Genomic DNA, 17827 nt, shown 5'->3' with positions numbered 1-17827 from the left:
TCTGTGGAGCATTTGGATGCATCTCAATATTATTCTCCTGAATTCCTTCTCAGTCAGTTCCAAAGCCTGCCCTTGTTCAAATGTGGAGTTTAGGTCTACCTCTAGCTCATTTGTCTCACTCTATCTTTTTTCTGGACATGTGCCAATATGATCAGCTGTTTCTTGGGCATATTCAATAATTAGGTGTGATTTCAATAATTAGATGAATGTGTGTTGCTATATTATTATGCTTTATGATTGCCTTCAGGTAGATATGATCAGGAGATGGACTTCCCTTTTCATTTTTCTTATTACTCAACTAGAGTAACTATAGCAGGTTTTGGCTATCTTATCTGGTGTATACTGGCTGGTACTGGCTCTTGCCTGGGTGGTAGGATTTTATAGGGTGTGATTGTAGCTTGACTATACAACTGCAATTGCTGTATCTTCTTGGGTAACATAAGGAGAGAAAGTGCCCCCTGAAGGTAAAAGGGAAACCCAAAACAAAAAAGGAACAGCAAAATAAAACATACTGGATACTATAGTCCATAATCACAGAAAAGAAAAAGAAAAAGAATCTGTAGCAAAATATGATAACGATTTTAATGCCCCTCTCTACACTTCTTGCCTTCAAGGCCACCTGAGAAATTTTAAGTTGTTACTGTTACTCCTTATGACATAACTCAGGATTTAATTTTTGGTCTGTTTCCTTTTTAGTCTGGGTAGCGTAGTGGTTATGAATCGGGCTGCAAACCACAAGGTCAGCAGTTCGAAACTACCAGCTGTTCCGCAGAAGAAAGATGAGGCTTTCTGCTTCCGTAAGATTTACAGCCTCAGAAAGCCTGCACATGGTGGCTATGAGTCGGAACCGACTCCACGGCACATAACCACCACCACCACCGCCTCTCCCATTCCACAACCCCCATTCAGGACTTTTTCCTCGTGATGAACAGATCAGGGCTGGCTGTAGAGACAGTTCAGTTTTAAGCAGTGTCTTCCCCCTTCTTAGTGGTTTTTGCTGAGCAGATCCATGCGCATGCATAGTAGAATCCTCCAAGGGTTGAGGTGGTGCCCACTTGCTCAGGCACCCCCTCTAGTCACTAGAGTGGAGGTGTGCAGACAGCAAGAGACCAATGAACAGAGAAAAAAAGAATTCCCACACCTTTATCTCTGATGATCAGTCAGACCTTTGCAGTGGGGGTGCTCTTGTGATCCTTCACCTGCTCTGCCATGGACAAGATGGCCACTCGGGGAATGGCTGGGAGCCGCAGATCAGAAAATACCACCTTGCTTGCTTCTGCTACAAATTCCACTAGCTATAAGCCTTCAAACTTTCTAAATATTCCTTTATGTGCAGTTCAGAGTTTTGGGACTGTCCCCTGAACTGCTTCATCCAGTATTCTGTGGTATTGCTGGCAGATATCTGCACTGCGCTTCTCCCTAATCCGACATTAAGCCCCACCTCTCTGATGTATTTTTTCAACTGTTCTTGAATTATCTTCTGCAAAATTTCACTTGCATGTAATATTAATACTATTGTTTGATGATTTGCACATCCTGTGGGGTCACCTCTATTTGGAATGGGCTCAAACCAATCAGTTGGCTAGGTAGCCATGTTCCAAATTTCTTGGCATAGACAAGTGAGCACCTCCAGCACCACATCAGTGTATTGAAGATTTCTATTTGTATTCTGTCTATTCCTGGAGCCTTGTTTTGTACCAGTGCCTTTAGTGTAGCATGGACTTCATCTATCCATTCTTGATCATATATGTCCTCTTGAATAAACTTCAATCATTTCTTTTAGGTACAATGACTGTGTATTCTTTTCATCTTCTTTAGATGCTTTCTGTATCATTCAATATTTTGCTCATAGAATCCTTCAGTATTCAATCCTTCAATATTCAACTTGAGACTCGAATGTTTTCTTCAGTTCTTTTAGCTTGAGATGCTAAATGTGTTCTTCTCTTCTGATGTTCTAAGTCCAGGTCTTTGCACATTTCATTATAATACTTTACTTTGTCTTTTTAAGTTGCCCTTTTGAAAATTTCAGTTCAGCTCTGTTTCTTCTTTATTTCTTCCACTCACTTTAACTTCTATACCTTCAAGATCAACATTTCAGAGTCTCTTCTGACATCCATTTTGGTCTTTTCTTTCTTTCCTATTCTCTTAATTATCTTTCATTTTGCTGATGCCATCTCACAGCTCTTCTGGCCTTCAGTCATTAGTGTCTAATGCATCAAATCTTTCTTAGAATGGTATCTAAACTCAGGTAGGATGTGTTCAAGGTCATATTTTGGCTCTCGTGGACATATTTCAATTTTCTTCAGCTTCAGCCTGAACTTGCATATAAGCTATTGATAGTATGTTCCACTGTCTAGCCTTAGCCTTTCTGACTGATGATATTAAGTTTCTCCACCATCTCTTTCCACAGATGTAGTCAGTTTAATTCCTGTGTATTCCATTCATTGAGATCCATGTATATAATTATATGTTGTTGAAAAAGGTATTTGTAATGAGTAAGTCACTGGTCTTGCAAAATTCTATTGTGTAATCTTCAGCATCATTTCTAACACCAAAGCCATATTTTCCAACTAATGATCCTTCCTCTGTTTCCAACCTTCACATTCCAATCACCAATAATTATCAATGTATCTTGATTGCATGTTTCATCAATTTCAGATTGAAGAAGTTGGTAGAATTCTTCAATTTCATCGTCTCTGGCTTCAGTGGTTTCTGTGAAAATTTGAAGATTAGTGGTATTAAATGGTCTTCCTTGTAGCCATATGGATATTATCCTATCACAGACAGTGATTTTTATTATTGTACTTCAAGTCAGATCTTGAAATGTTCTTTCTGACAATGAATGTGGCACCAATCCTTTTCAATTTGATGTTCCCAGGATAGTAGACACTTAGGCTCAAAATGGCCAATATCAGTCCATTTCAGCTCTCTAATGCCTTGAATGTCAATCTTTATGCATTCCATTTCATTTTTGACAACTTCCAATTGTCATACATTCATACACGTACATTCCATGTTCCAATTATTAATGCATGTCTGCAACTATTTTTTCTCATTGTAAGCTGTGTTCTGTCAGCAAATGAAGATCCCAAAAGCTTTACTCCATTCACTTCATTATGCTCAAATCTGCTTTGTGGAAGAAGCTCTTCCCCAGTATTTTGAATGTATTCCAACCTGAGGGACTCATCTTCTAGCACTATATCTGGCACTGCTATTCATAAGGTTTCCATCTCTGGTACTATATTTGATAATGTTGTGTTGTTATTCTGGTGTGGCACTAAAGGATAAGCACTAGACCAAAATGTCAGTTTGAATAGCAAGGTCAGCAGTTCAACTATACCAGGTGCTCCTTAGAAACCCTATACAGGGTCACTATGAGTCGGGACCAACACTTAACAACAGCAACAACCATTCAGAAGTGGTCTGCATCTCCTTTTTTATCTGTTTAAGTCTGGAAGCTCCACCTAAACCTGTCCACCACGGGGGTCCCCCCTGGTATTTAAAATACCTGTGGCTAACTTCCAGCATTACAGCAACACTCAAGATACCACAGTACATCTAAGAGATGAGTGGTGGGGAACTTACCTTAGCATGTTCTTAGTGTTGTTGCTACGTGCCATGGAGTTGGTTCGGGCTCATAGGGTTTCCAAGGACTGACTGGTTGGTTTGAACGACCAACCTTGCAGTTAGCAGGTTAGCAGCCCATTGCTTATTCTATAGCACCACACCAGACTCCTGTCCTTAATGATTTACCAAAAATAGTCAATCAGATGCATGAATGCTATCTGATTTAAGTTAAAGGTTCAGGTCCTGGTGATTATGACACAGGGCTTCAGGATCATGATTCATACCCTGAACCAATCCTGCAACCCTTTTTAACCTGCAATTATGTGCAAAATCCAATCATGGTCCTGTCTCTGCTTTGTTGGCTGCCTATGACAGTGATGAATTGATCTGCCACCAATCATGGTCCTGTGATGATTTCTTTAGTTCTCTACCATAACTATGCTTCACTGGGTCTCATTGGTCTCTGTAGTCGGTACATTCTGACAGTCCCTCAACCAAGTGAAATAACTCAAAAGATCCAGGTGCTTGGCATAGGAGTAGCTTCTGCCAACAATGCAGGCCAGTCTCCATTTTTGTTTGCTTGTTTGTTACTGTTTATTCTAAGCTGGCTTTTGAAAAGCCAGCATACCTCAGGAAGCCTGCATATAGCCTCCCTTCCCCAACCTTTTGCAGCATGCTCCGGGGAAGGACATTCACCAGACCGGCACTCAAAACTATCCATAAAATAAGTTGTGGATTATTTTATGATTACAAAATAATGATAAAAGTATCTTGTCATTGTCTTGTGTGTGCTAAAACATGATTCTGTCAACCAGTAAACAACTTGTAAGTTCCTGGATCCACTATACTTAAGCTCTGTGAAAATTCCCTTTTGCTGCATTACTTTACAAGTGAATCTTTACAAGATGTTGCCTAAACCTGGATCCTTTAGTTCCTTCAAAAAATTCTTTACTTTAACAGACGCTCCAGTTTGCTCTTTGACATCCAGATGACTGTCTTTGTTTTGTCTTTGTCCTGCTTAAGGCTTAATAAAACAGTCTCTATAGAAATGTTTGAATCTGGGATCTTTTCCCTAGTACAGAAAACAACCTAGGAGGTCTCCAGTAGTGTAGTTCCTGCAAAGAATTAGGGCAGAGGTAGCAACTCCTCAGGGTTTAGGAAGAAAATTCTCCCAAGCTGTGTTTCCAAAGCCCAAGGCAAAAGGCCACACACACACACACACACACACAACATAACAAAGAACAAACAAACAAAAAACACACCTCACATATAGGGAAAATATACATTAAAATCAGCCCAAGGAACAGATGCTTGGGACAGAGTCTAGGAGGGTTCCTTTGTCATCAAGGCTTGTTACATTCCCGGTATCCCTGTCAGATTACACCAGATTGTCTGAGACACCCAGGATGAAGGCTACCTCCCTGAACTCCTGGTGTGGCTCTGTAGAATAAACACTGAACTTCAAACAAGGTCAGCAGTTCAAGCCCACCAGCTGTTCCTCAGGAACCCTACACAGGGTTGCTATCAGACAGAACTTAACAACAATAGTAACAGAGGCTACCTCCCAGGAGCCAGAATAAAAATCGTACCTCTCTTTCAGGTGAGGCCAAATTATTTACTACACAAAATACACAGTTTTTCCAAGTAAACTGAAAATTTAATGTGCATGGTTAAGCTTTTTAAATTCAATGGAAACAACTAATATGGTTGAAATGGCAAGAGGCTGATTATGACAACAGCAGGTTAATCATAATGTGTGAGGATAACTAAAGAAAAAGAACCACTGTGTTAGCAAACAGAAGTAAGACCACTTACGCATGATGAGCCTTAACACTGTTCTGCTTGGAAGGGTTAGGATTAGTGTGAAATTGCAGATTTTCACAGCTGGTGGGAAAAGGTCAAACCTGGAGTCAAGGATTTAAGTACAAGTAGTTTACTTGGGAGGCAATTTCAGGAAGCATCTGGAGGGGAATGAGGATCTAGGGATAGGCAGGCAGTTAATAAATGTGTGTGATGTTACTACTGTGGGTAACCAGAGCTTAATCCCATGGGGGAACTCTATGAAACAGTGCAAAACATAGGTCTTTGAGTTATCCCATATGGGGGGTGAGTGAGCTGGGGTATTTATGCCCCAACTCCTATCAGCGGCATATAAGTAAATGTTTTCACTTCTGGTGTGAAATGACCAGAGTAGGAGTGTCTTGGTCTGGATTCCCTCCAAACTGGTCTTGAGTTAAGGATTTGAGTACAGCAGTTTAATTGTGAGTTGATCCAAAAATCACCAGTTCAAAAGTGAGGCAGGAAAGAAAAGGCTGCTCCCAGAGTTAATGACCTGACATCTCCAGCAAGCTTCTTACACAGGGCAGAGAGGCTTTTCAGTCCCTGGTATAGAAGTGAAGATTCCAGAAGATGGGTGTTAGCCAGAGCATGCCCAAAAAATAAAGTTGGGGAACTATGGGTTGGCCACTGACAGCTCATTGAAATGATTGATAACTCATTCCATAACTTGTTAACTGGAGTTTTCACTTAAGGTCAACTCAAGATTTAAAAAAAAAAAAAATCACTTTGTTGAGCAAATCATCTTGCACATAGAAGCAGAGAGGTCTGGATCTTGGTTTCTGGTTAGCCACTGATGAGCTTTAAAGCCTTGTTGTTTGTTGGTATTAAATACCAGTGAGTCACTTCCAACTCATAGCAACCATGTATAGGGTTTCTGAGGAGCAACCAGTGGTTTTAAATTGCCAACCTTGCAGTTAGCAGTCCAGTGCTTATCCCACAATGCCACACCAGGGGTCTTTTTTCAGACCTTAAATGAGCTTAAATCCTTTGCCATCAAGTAAATTGTACTCATAGTAATCCCACAGAACACAGTTGAACTTCCCCAAAGAGTTTCCAAAGCTGTAATCTTTAAGGAAGCAGACTGCCACATAAAGCTTTCTCCTGTGGAGAAGCTGGTGGGTTAGAACTGCTAACCTTTTGATTGATTAGTGGTTGAATTCTGTAACCATTGTGACATCAGAGGTTCTTTGGATGAATTTTGTTGTTAACTTATTGTTAAATGTCACTGAGTCTGTTTCAACTCATAGCAAGCCTGTATAAGGTTTCGGACCAGCAGTGGGTGAGCTTGAAGTACCAACCTTGCAGTTAGAAGTCCAGTGCTTATCCTACAGCACCACACCAGTGAAATGAATAGATTACTAGTGTTACTTCTCCTACAACAAGTTGTGAGGATAAAATACATGAAAATCCTTTGAAAAGCAAAACCCACTAAACAAAATCCAAGATATAAGGCACAATGATGTGTGCTCATTTTAAACAAGAATTTTACTATGTATTTTAGAGAAATAGGATTTCCTTTAACTTGAGACTTTCATCAGAATAAAAGGTAACAGGAGATCACAGTGCATTTAGAATTTTCTCCTAAGCCTCATTCTTTGTTGTTGCTCACAGGAAGATGGAAGCAAAATGTGTTGCTCTTTTCTTAGATATAATGAGCTGTTGATTATTTGTGAATCCATCTCCGAGTTATTTGGAAATCTACAATATTAGCTCCCTGGTGAAAATTTCATAAAGAATTATCTTTGTATCAGTGAACATAAAGCTGATTTTCAAAAATAAACAAGGCACAGAACATAACAAAAGTTTTCCTATTTTCTTTACTTACCATCCTATCTTAGACCAAATATTTTTAAGTAAAAATAGTAAAGGAGTAGAGAGAATCCAGACTTCTTTTGCTTCCATATCTCTTGATAAAGGCTTTTACTGTACAGAGATATATTGCTTATGTATGATTTAAAGTCCTGAGTTCAGTTTAAATTTTGAATTTCATTCCCCCATGTGTCCATATTGGCTTTTCCCCTTCGTTCCTGTGTAGTAACCGCAGAAATCACGGTGTGCTTTTATCTGAAACCTCTAGACCATACTTGAGGATTTGTGTTAACAAGTTGGGGCTAGCCAAATCAGAATGATGTGTCTGCTAGGAAGATATCAACTAACTTCAGGAGGTGAGCTTTAGCCTATCATGCATACACAATGAAGGTTCGTTCACTCACGACTGGCTGATAAAAGCTCTTAACACAGAGGCTCAGAGAGCTTTCTGGTTGGCAAAGGGAAAGTAGTACATCCTTGTAGGGAATGGAAGCTCTGAGCTGCAATCCCTCATACAACACCCATGCATCTCTTAATTTTGACGATCCTGATTTGTATGTTTTTCCTGTAATAAAATACTATGGGTAGTATTTCCTGTAAGTTTTGTGAGCCATGCCAGTAAATTAAAAAACCTAATGGAGTATTTGCATGGGCTAAATGGGACAGAGGTAAATAGTGATGTATGCTCAACTTTGGAACAACAGGGCTCTGTGATACAGGGAGCAAAGCATAATCGGGGTAAAAGAGGGGAAATAATGCTAGGATGCTTGACTGTCTTATGAATGTTTGTTTCCCTTGCCTACTATTGTAAACAGACACTTGAGTGGGATAAAACAGCATATCAGGAAATATGAATACAGAAAGCTTCTAAGCCCATCTTCCAGCCTATAACTCATTGAAGCATCTAAAAGGGATTCTAGAACTTGTCCAGTGTAATAGACTTCTTGCGGAGCCTTGGTAGTATACAGGACCGTAGGTGTAATCCTGAGCCCCATCCAGAACCTTCCAAGGTGGGACATTCCCATTTGAAAGGACAAGCAGACCAGCCTGGACCATCTAGAGGAACAGAAGACACTTTTTGAAAGAAAAACCAGCAGGAAAAATCAAAAAACAAAACTGGCAGCCTGAATGGCTACTACAAGGACAAGCAAGTTGTTTACTGGAGAGTCATCAAGGCAAGAAAGCAAGTCCCTTCAGGACAAATTCCCCTCCAAGACTGAAATTCAAAGGGATCACAACAGCAGGCATGTAAGCTTGCTGCCAACCATGTTGGTCTACTGGTGAGTGGAAGTTGAGGAGAGGCAACAATGAAGCTATGAGCTGAGCCTGACCATGTTCTATAGACACCCATCAACCTGGAAATGAGAGAGAGAAGAGGAAGGGTTGGTTGGTCCGAAGTATGGTGAGACCTGAAGTCTCCTGAACCCATGGACAAGGACATAGCCATGGAGGGCTAGAGCTGAGAGTGGAGTGTCCAGCTGATATGAAGTGATGGGAGATGCACAAGAACATCTAAACTTGCAGATAGTACCCATATGATCTAGCTTCAATGGCTTAAGGATCACAAATCCATTAAAAGATTTTTTTAAAATTTGATAAAGGAAACACAAGTGTAAATTGCTACAATTTGATGAACTTGACCTATACTTCTGGATGTAGTAGCTCAAAATACCAACTGAGAGGAAAGAAGTCTTCATCCTATCCCCACTGTATGCAGGGATGATAGGGATGGGCAACTTAGACATTGGCTACCTAAAAAGGGGGTGGGGGGCTATAAAGGCATGACATGACTGGCTTACAAGTTTTCAAGAGCAAGTTTAGCTTCAGAGTGTGTGGGGGAAATTAGTATCACTACTGAATGGTTTTCATCTTGTCTAGATGGGTCTGGTGAAAGGAGATGAGGATAAGATTCTTATGATTCAATAGTGACTAATTGTGACTGTCACACAGTAAAGGTAGAAGTTTTATAATATAAAGGGGAGAGTCGTTCATCTTTCAGTCCAGCAATAGAGGACCAAACCTAGGACCATCAAAGGAGAAGAGCATGAGTGGAATGTGGGACCCTATCCAGAGAAGCAGCAACACCAGAGATGGAGGTAGAGATGAGGACACGGAGAGAGGAAGCAGTTGAGGACTCTATAAAGTCATGGAAAGAGAAAGACTGTTTGCTAGCAGCCAGGAGGCAGGCTTGCAGTATGTGCCCTTTGGTTGCTTAAATTATTATATATTCCTGAGTGTTTTGGTGTACATCCACCACCCTGCCAGCAAATTAAAAAAAAAAAAAAAAATCCTACTGGAGTAGGGGGAGCCTGTAGGTATAAATGAGGGAGTCTAAAGGAGGCCCCTGAGCTTGCAACTGACATCCTGAAGGGGTAGCGTAAGGACCCCAAATCAGTAGCCAGTATGTCATAAGTCTAAAGTGTCCTGCAGAGTCTCTGAAACTTTCAGCTGGTGTCTGTCTACATCGTAGGCTGAAGAACAGTATCCTTTTAACTTGTGAGCTCTGATCTTGGTGTCTAGAATCAGAGAGAAAGTGTCACATGGGCAACTGGTGTCAGAAATTATGAAGATTTGGGAGAGTGGAGATTTGATAACTTCTGCATCAGGACTGCAGAAAGACTCATTAATGACCTGAGATATACAGATTGTACAACCTTGATTCCTAAAAACAGAGAGGACTTAAAATACTTACTGATGAAGATCAAAGACCACAGTCTTCAATATGGATTGTACCTCAATGTAAAGAAAACAAAAATCCTCACAACTGGACCAATAGATAACATCATGATAAATGGAGTAGACTGAAGTTGTCAAAGACTTCATTTTTATTAGATCCACTATCAATACTCATGGAAGCATCAATCAAGAAATCAAATAATGTACTGCATTAGGAAAATCTGCTGTACAAGACCTCTTTAAAATATTCAAGAGCAGAGATATCAATATGAGAACTAAGGGAACCTGACCCAAGCCATGGTATTTTCAATAATCTTATAAGCATGTGAACCAAGCCATGGTATTTTCAATAACCTCATAAGCATATGAAAAACTGGACAATGAAAAAGGAAGACCATAGAAGAACTGATGCATTTGAGTTATGTGGTGTTGGAGAAGAATACTGAAAGTACCATGAGCTGCCAGAACAAACAAATCACGTGTTGGCAGAAGTACAGCCAGAATGTTCCTCAGAAACAAGAATGGAGAGCGTTCATCTCTCATACTTCAGACATATTCGTAGGAGGGACCATTTCCTGGAGAAGGACATCATGCTTAGTAAAGTGGAGAGTCAATGTAAAAGATGAAGATCCCAGTGAGATATATTAGCACAGTGGCAGCAATGTAAAAGATGAAGATCCGCAGTGAGATATATTAGCACAGTGGCAGCAATGTAAAAGATGAAGATCCCCAGTGAGATATATTAGCACAGTGGCAGCAGTGTAACAACATTTATGAGGCTGGAGCAGGATCAGGCAGTGCTTCATTCTGTTGTTCATAGGGTCACTATGAGTCAGAATCTACTTGACAGCACCTAACAACAAGAAGGAGCTCTGGTAGCGTAGTGGTTACGAATCGGGCTGTTAACCTCAAGGTCAGCAGTTCGAAACGACCAGCTGTTCTGTGGGAGAAAGAGGAGGCTTTCTGCTTCCGTAAAGGTTTACAGCCTCGGAAACCCTGTACAGGGTCGCTATGAGTCGGAACCGACACTACGGCACACAACAACAACAACACAATCTGGTTAAAAGACTTTGCTGACTTTTATCCATGAATCCCAATAAAGTGTCTAAAACAAAAAATTTCCATTCATTCCACGTTAGTAGTATAAGTAGCATCAGAGCCACACAGAAACACACTGGAACTTAAACAACAGCAGTCACAAAACCAGCCAACCAACAAACAATACTTCAAATGTTTCAGGACTTACTCCGTGCTTGCCAGAGCTCAGCAGTTTGCAGAGACTCTATTATTTATTTCTCCCAATAACTCTTCAGAGTAGATGCTATTTTTACATCCATAGTATGCATGATAGAAGAAGTACAGCCAGAATGTTTCTTAGAAGCCAGGACAGCCAGACTTCATCTCTCATACTTTCCACATGCTACCAAGAGGGACCAGTCTCTGGAAAAGGACATCATGCTGGGTAAAGTGGAGGGTCAGAAAAAAGGAGGAATTTTCCCAACAAGATGGAATGGCACAGTGGCAACCGCAATGGCTTCAAATGTAGCACAATTGTGAGGTTGGCACAGGACCAGGCAATGTTTCATTCTGTTGTGCATAGGGTCATGATCAGTTGGCACCGACTTGATAGTACCTAATAACAATTATACATGAGAAAAAAATAGGCCATAAAAAGGTTATTTTGGGCTCTCTTCTCCCTGTTCAACAGGCAGCCGCAGCTTCTCTTGCAGTCAGAGTCAACAGATTTGGCTATATTGGGTGCTCGGTCACCAGGGCTGCTGTTAACTCTGGCAAAGTGGAGGTTGTTGCCATCAATGATCCCTTCATTGACCTCATCTACATGGTCCACATGTTTCAGTATGATTCCACCCATGGCAAGTTCAATGGTACTGTCAAGGCTGAGAATGGGAAGCTTATCATCAATGGGAAGCCCATCTCTGTCTTCCAGGAGTGAGATCCCGCCAACTTCAAGTGGGGTGATGCTGGTGCTGAATATGTTGTAGAGTCCACTAGTGTCTTCAAAACCTTGGAGAAGGCTGGGGCTCACTTGAAGGGTGATACCAAAAAGGCAATCATCTTTGTCCCTTCTGCTAATGCCCCCATGTTTGTGATGGGCGCAAACCACAAGAAGTATGACAACTCCCTCAAGATTGTCAGCAATGCCTCCTGCACCACCAACTGTTTGCACTCCCTGGCCAAGGTCATCCATGACAACTCTGGCATTATGGAGGGACTCATGACCACAGTCTATGCCATAACTGCCACCCAGAACACTATAGATGGCCCCTCTGGGAAACTGTGGTGTGATGGCCGTGGGGCTGCCCAGAACATCATCCCTGAATCTACCGGTGCTACCGAGGCTGTGGGCAAGGTCATCCCTGAGCTGAATGGGAAACTCACTGGCATGGCCTTCCGTATCCCCACTCCCAATGTGTCTGTCATGAATCTGACCTGCTGTCTGGAGGTCAATGACATCAAGAAACTAGTGAAGCAGACATCAGATGGACCCCTAAAAGGCATCCTGGGTTACATTGAAGACCAGATGGTCTTCTGTGACTTTAACAGTGACACCTCCTCTTCCACCTATGATGCTGGGACTGGCATGGTCCTCAATGACCACTTTGTCAAGCTCATTTCCTGGTATGACAATGAATTTGGCTATAGCAACAGGGTGGTGGATCTTAAAGTCTACATGGCTTCCAGGGAATAAAAGCCCTTGTACCAACAGCCCCAGCAACAGCACTAGAGGAAGAGAGAGGCCCTCAGTTGTTGGGAGTCCTGACCCCAACTCTATCCCCCAACACACTGAGAAACTCCAGTCTTCACAAGTTTCCATCCAGACCCCCTGGAGAAGGGAGGGGCTTAGAGAGCACAGTCTTGTCATGCACCATCAATAAAGTACACTATCCAGTCAAAATAAACAAAGAGGCTATTTTGGTGGAACCTCTAATGCTAAATAAGCCCTTATTCATCTTTCTGGTCTGGAAATGAACTCTCTGCCATGGCTCAATTTTCAGCCAAACAATAGAATGGAAACAGGAAGCACAGGAGAAGTGGGATAAGTGATGTTACCTTGTGGGGATTGCAAACAATGACATGAAAACACAATGTGCATGAATTGTTGGATAGGAAACTGATCTGCTCTGCACATCTTCACTCAATTCACAATAAAAAGTTAAAAAAGAAAAAATTGAGTCTCCTATTTAATGCTACCTTCAAAGGAGAATGTATGCATTTGAAAACAATAATAATTTATGTTTAAGGATTGTCTCATATTGAAAAGTTCCTTCAGTACACTCTTATAGTACCTCTTCACAGAATGTATTGAAATGCCAACCTCCGCTATCCAACAATAATGACCTCTATTTGGAAAGGTGTCATAAGGCCCCTTTACAGCCTACATGAAGTTTGCTACCTTGTTGTTGCTGTTGTTGTTGCTAAGTGTCATCAAGTCGATTCCAACTCATAGCAACCCTATATAGGATTTCCAAGAAGCAGCTGGTGGGTTCAAATAGATGACCTTGTGGTTCACAGTCCAGTGCTTATCCTACAGTGCCACATTAATTCCTCCTTGTTGTTATTGTTGCTAAGTGCCTTAGAGTTGATTCCAACTCATAGCAACCTGATAGGGTTTCCAAGGAGCAGTTGGTGGGTTTGAACCACTGACCTTGAGGTTGGCAGTCTCGTGCTCATCCTACAGTACCACACCAGGACCATTAATTCTTCCTAGTTGCCCTTTTATCCTGTTTCTGACATGGCTTTTCCTATTTTCTCACACAGCCTCTTAACAGTTCTGGGCTCTAACTGGCCTTCTCAGGGATTTCTCCAGGTCTCCCATGGTACAGACTCATTAAAATTTGGAATCCAGTCTCTCAAAGATTCCTTGTTCCTTCCAGCTTCTCACTTTTTCCACACGAATGCACTAGAAACTTTTTAACTGACCAATAAGACCAGTGCATGCTATCCCTGAGAACCATAAGCTCTCTCCTAAGTCTAGCTGGACTCTGGGTGTAATTCCCTGTGTCATTCTGTGTTAAGGGATACTGAAGTTTTCTCCTAGGAACCTGTGAAAATTAAATTCTATATGTTATGGCCTTTAAGCATGAGTCTCATTTCCTAGGGCCATACCTAACAGGTCATCTAAGACCACAGACCCAACCCACATGCTAGATTTCCAGCTCAGAGGGTTAGATCAAGCCAAATCACTACCTGTCCTTATTCTGATGAACAAATCCATATTTACCACAACATAGCTTGCTCCTGTTACTATTTTTGAACAATTTTGATACAGTCTTTCAGATGTGAGAAAGCAGAACAATTCTAAATGCCCTGTATTTAACCTGAGATTATTAAAGTAGGTCAAAATTGTTGTTGTTCAGTGTCATCAAGTCAGTTCTGATTCACTGTTGTTGTTGTTGTTGGGTGCCATCGAGTCAGTACCGACACACAGCGACCCTATGCACAACAGAATGAAACACTGTCTTATCCTGAGCCAATCTCACAATCATTGCTACATTTGAACCCACTGATGCTGTCACTGTGTCGATCCATCTCAATGGTGGTCTTCATCTTTTTCTCTGACCCTCCGCTTTACCAAACACGATATCCTTCTCCAGTGACTGGTCCCTCCTGATAATGTGTCCGAAGTACAATACATAGCAACCCTGTATAAGGTTTCCAAGGAGTAGCTGGTGGGTTTGAAATGCCAATCTTGTGGTTAACAGTCAATTGCTTATCTTACAGCACCACACAGGATCATACACACAAAAATAATCACTAATTATGGTCAACACTTTGAGATACTTTTGTGATTAAAGATGATGCATAAAGTATTTTATGTGGGTGATCTCAGTGAGACATTACAACTCTTCTATGTGAAGACATTAATATTATTCCCATTTTTCAATGAAGAAACCTGGGCTTATAGAGGAGAATAAGACTACTCAAGGTTATTTGCCTACCTACATGTGTCTGACATAAAAACCCAAAGTCTACCCTATAACAATAGCCATGGATGCAGTAAGACCTTGTTAAATTAAAACAGCATAGTTTGAAATTCTGATTTCACTTGGTGAAAACGCTGACACATAGACTATTCCAAAATCAATTTTATTATCTCATATAGCTAATAATAATTTAGGGAAATTAATGGTTATTTGTAACAGTCTTATATTACATAATCATTTGTCAAAGACAAATACAGAAAGACTAACTGAGGAGGTTAAAACTCAAAGGAATACAGAATTTCCTAAATTCTTGATTTGAAAAATTCATTTAACATACTTAGGATGTGTGTGTGTGTGCATATGAGTAAGATCCTAAAAAGCTAGTCATTATTTATAGTGGTAACGAATTGGGCTGAGAGCCACAAGGTCAGCAGTTCGAAACTACCAGTTCGAGAAAGATGAGGATGTCTGCTCCTGTAAAGATTTACAGCCTCGGAAACCCTGTGTAGGGTTGCTATGAGTTGGAACCGACACCACGGCACATAACAACAACATTTAACCAACATTTATATCTACAGTAAATTATGCTTACATAATTTCTGAATTGAGGAAACCTTAAATTGCAATGTCCACTATGTCTAACAATACCTTGAACTCTTCACTATCCAGGATCATATATATTTACACAAGAATGTGATGAACCTTGGGAACTACTCCTTAAAGGGGCTCACAGAAAGTGGTATCAAATATTTCATCTAGTCCTGTCATCTATCAAAAAGTGCAACTTTTTTGTAACTCATGTTTTTAATTTACAGATATCCTGCAATGGCTACTGTACCTTTACTTTCTTGAACACTTAGCTCTTGCGGTGGCTCCAGGATGTCATTGGGATGTGGGTGGCAAAGTCCGTGGAAAGGCTTCAAGTCAAAGCACTCGTGTAGTAGTTGCATGTTGACTCTCGAGCACACACTCATGAACCCAACTGCTATGCCTTCCACCTGAAACACCAAAAACCCTCATTACTACACCAGATCTCAACTTATACCATATAATGAAATTTCCAACAACCTGTGGTTTGCTGATGGTTTGGTAGTCATTTTGAGGTATTTAAGAAATAAAGTGTCCTTCTTTAGGAAGTCTAATGTCTATTACAATTTGTGGTACATAAAAGGTATTCAACAAAATGTTCAACGAACAACCTGGATAATCCTACAGGTGTTCCGAAACATTGAGAAGATGCCAAAAGTTCTTCAGGGAAGAATACTACAACTTAATACTTGCTCTCTTTGCTCAAACAACCTCCTTGCCTGCATTTATCCTCTCCAATTACTCTTTTTTTCATTATTCAACTGTAAGTCCAGTCCTTTGGTCTACTTTCCTACCCTCTACTACTTATAGTTCTCAGCAAGAATGTCCATCAGACAATGTCCATCTAATCATTCTCTGACACAGAGAATCAAACTACAATAATGAAGGTTCATGATGTTCAATGACCAATACTTGTATGTCAGTTTGTCATACTGTGGAGGCTTGAGTGTTGATGTGATTCTGGAAACTACACTCACGGTAGCCAGGATAAAGCTGAACTTCCAGACTAGCAAGAAGGAAAGACAGTCTACTTTAGAACATTCAGTCACTGAAAGCCTTATGAATAGCCATGGAACAATGTCAGCACCAGAACACTTCATATTGAAATATGAGGCAGATCACCAGAATATTGTCAGATATAGTGCAGGAAGATGAGCACCTCATGTTGGAAGGCACACAAAATACAACTGAGGAAGAGTTTCCTCCTCAAAGCAGAATTGAAGGGAACAAACAAGATGGCAGATCAGGTGGACGTGTAGTAAAGAGCTCCAACAACAACACAGAATACCCAACTGAGCAGGCTCAGGGGATGGTCCCAGAACTCTGAACCACACATAAAGGAATATTTAGAATGCTGGAAGGCTTACAGCTGGGGGAATTTGTGGCAGAAGAAATAAATCTATTGCTTTCTAGTCGGGGACACTTGGCTGCTCCAGGAGCCGCCATCTTGGGTGAGACCAAGCGAGGGATGATTCTGAGCAGCCACAGACATCTGGCAGAACCGCTGAGATAAAGGTGTGGACATTATTTTCTTTTGGTAGCTGTTCATTGGTCCCTTGCTGTTTGTGCACCTCCGTTCTGGTGACTGTAGGGGTGCCTGAGCTGCTGGGTACCCCAGTCCCACCCTCGGAGGGTTCTACTATGCATGCACACAGATCTCCTTGAAATTTAAAGAGACAGTTTCCAATTAAAACCAAACTGCCACAGCCGGCCCTGAACTGTGTCCAACCTGAAAAAAGGACTGAACGGGGATTGTGGAGTGACACAAGCAGACAAAAGAGGAAATAGGCCAAAAGTTAAATCCTCTAAGTTACGTCAAAATGACCAACAGTGGTATCTTGAAACTTCCCAGGAAGAAGAATGAAAAGGGAAGCCCATTTCCTGATCATATCTACCTGGAGGGATTCAGAAAGCTTAAAAATTACCAAAATTCATACCCATCTGAGTATTAAGTCCACAGATAACCCCTGAAGATGCCCAAAAAACAGAAGCAGACGACCATATCTGCACATGACCAGAAACGAGATAAACTGCCTGAGGCAAATGAGCTAGAAGTAAATCTACACTCCATACTGGAAGATGGGCAGGCTTTGGAAATGCCTGAGAAGGAATTCAGAAAAAATGATTATAAAATGTATCAAAACACTATACAATGCAGTTGAGAAAAATAAGGAAGAAATCAGGAAAGTGCTATAGGAACAATCAAATAAGATAGATACAGCATTGGAAACATTTCAAAACCTACAGAAAGAGGTCCAAACGATTAATAATAGAGTATCAGAAATGGACAATAGATTGAAAGGGCAAAGGAGTAGAATTGAAGAGATAGAAGCTAGAATTAGTAAGCTAGAAGATAAATCTCTCAACACTACTAAGATAGAAGAACAAATACAAAAAAGGAT

At 40.9% G+C, this 17827-nt stretch overlaps 1 protein-coding gene across 1 annotated transcript in view; it reads right to left on the bottom strand.

Moving 5' to 3' along the window:
- Positions 1 to 17827, bottom strand: part of LOC102837054 (chromosome unknown open reading frame, human C20orf26) — a 529862-nt gene that overhangs the window by 428325 nt on the left and 83710 nt on the right. Inside the window, exon 7 of the mRNA XM_006860747.1 lies at positions 15676 to 15835. Coding sequence (XP_006860809.1) covers positions 15676 to 15835 — 160 coding nt within the window. The remainder of the gene's footprint in view (positions 1 to 15675; positions 15836 to 17827) is intronic.

This window comes from Chrysochloris asiatica, unplaced genomic scaffold (assembly GCF_000296735.1).
Source record: "Chrysochloris asiatica unplaced genomic scaffold, ChrAsi1.0 scaffold00039, whole genome shotgun sequence".
Taxonomy (NCBI): Eukaryota; Metazoa; Chordata; class Mammalia; order Afrosoricida; family Chrysochloridae; genus Chrysochloris; species Chrysochloris asiatica.
The sequence above is the reverse complement of the archived record's forward strand: the minus strand, read 5'-3'. Positions and strand labels throughout refer to the sequence as shown.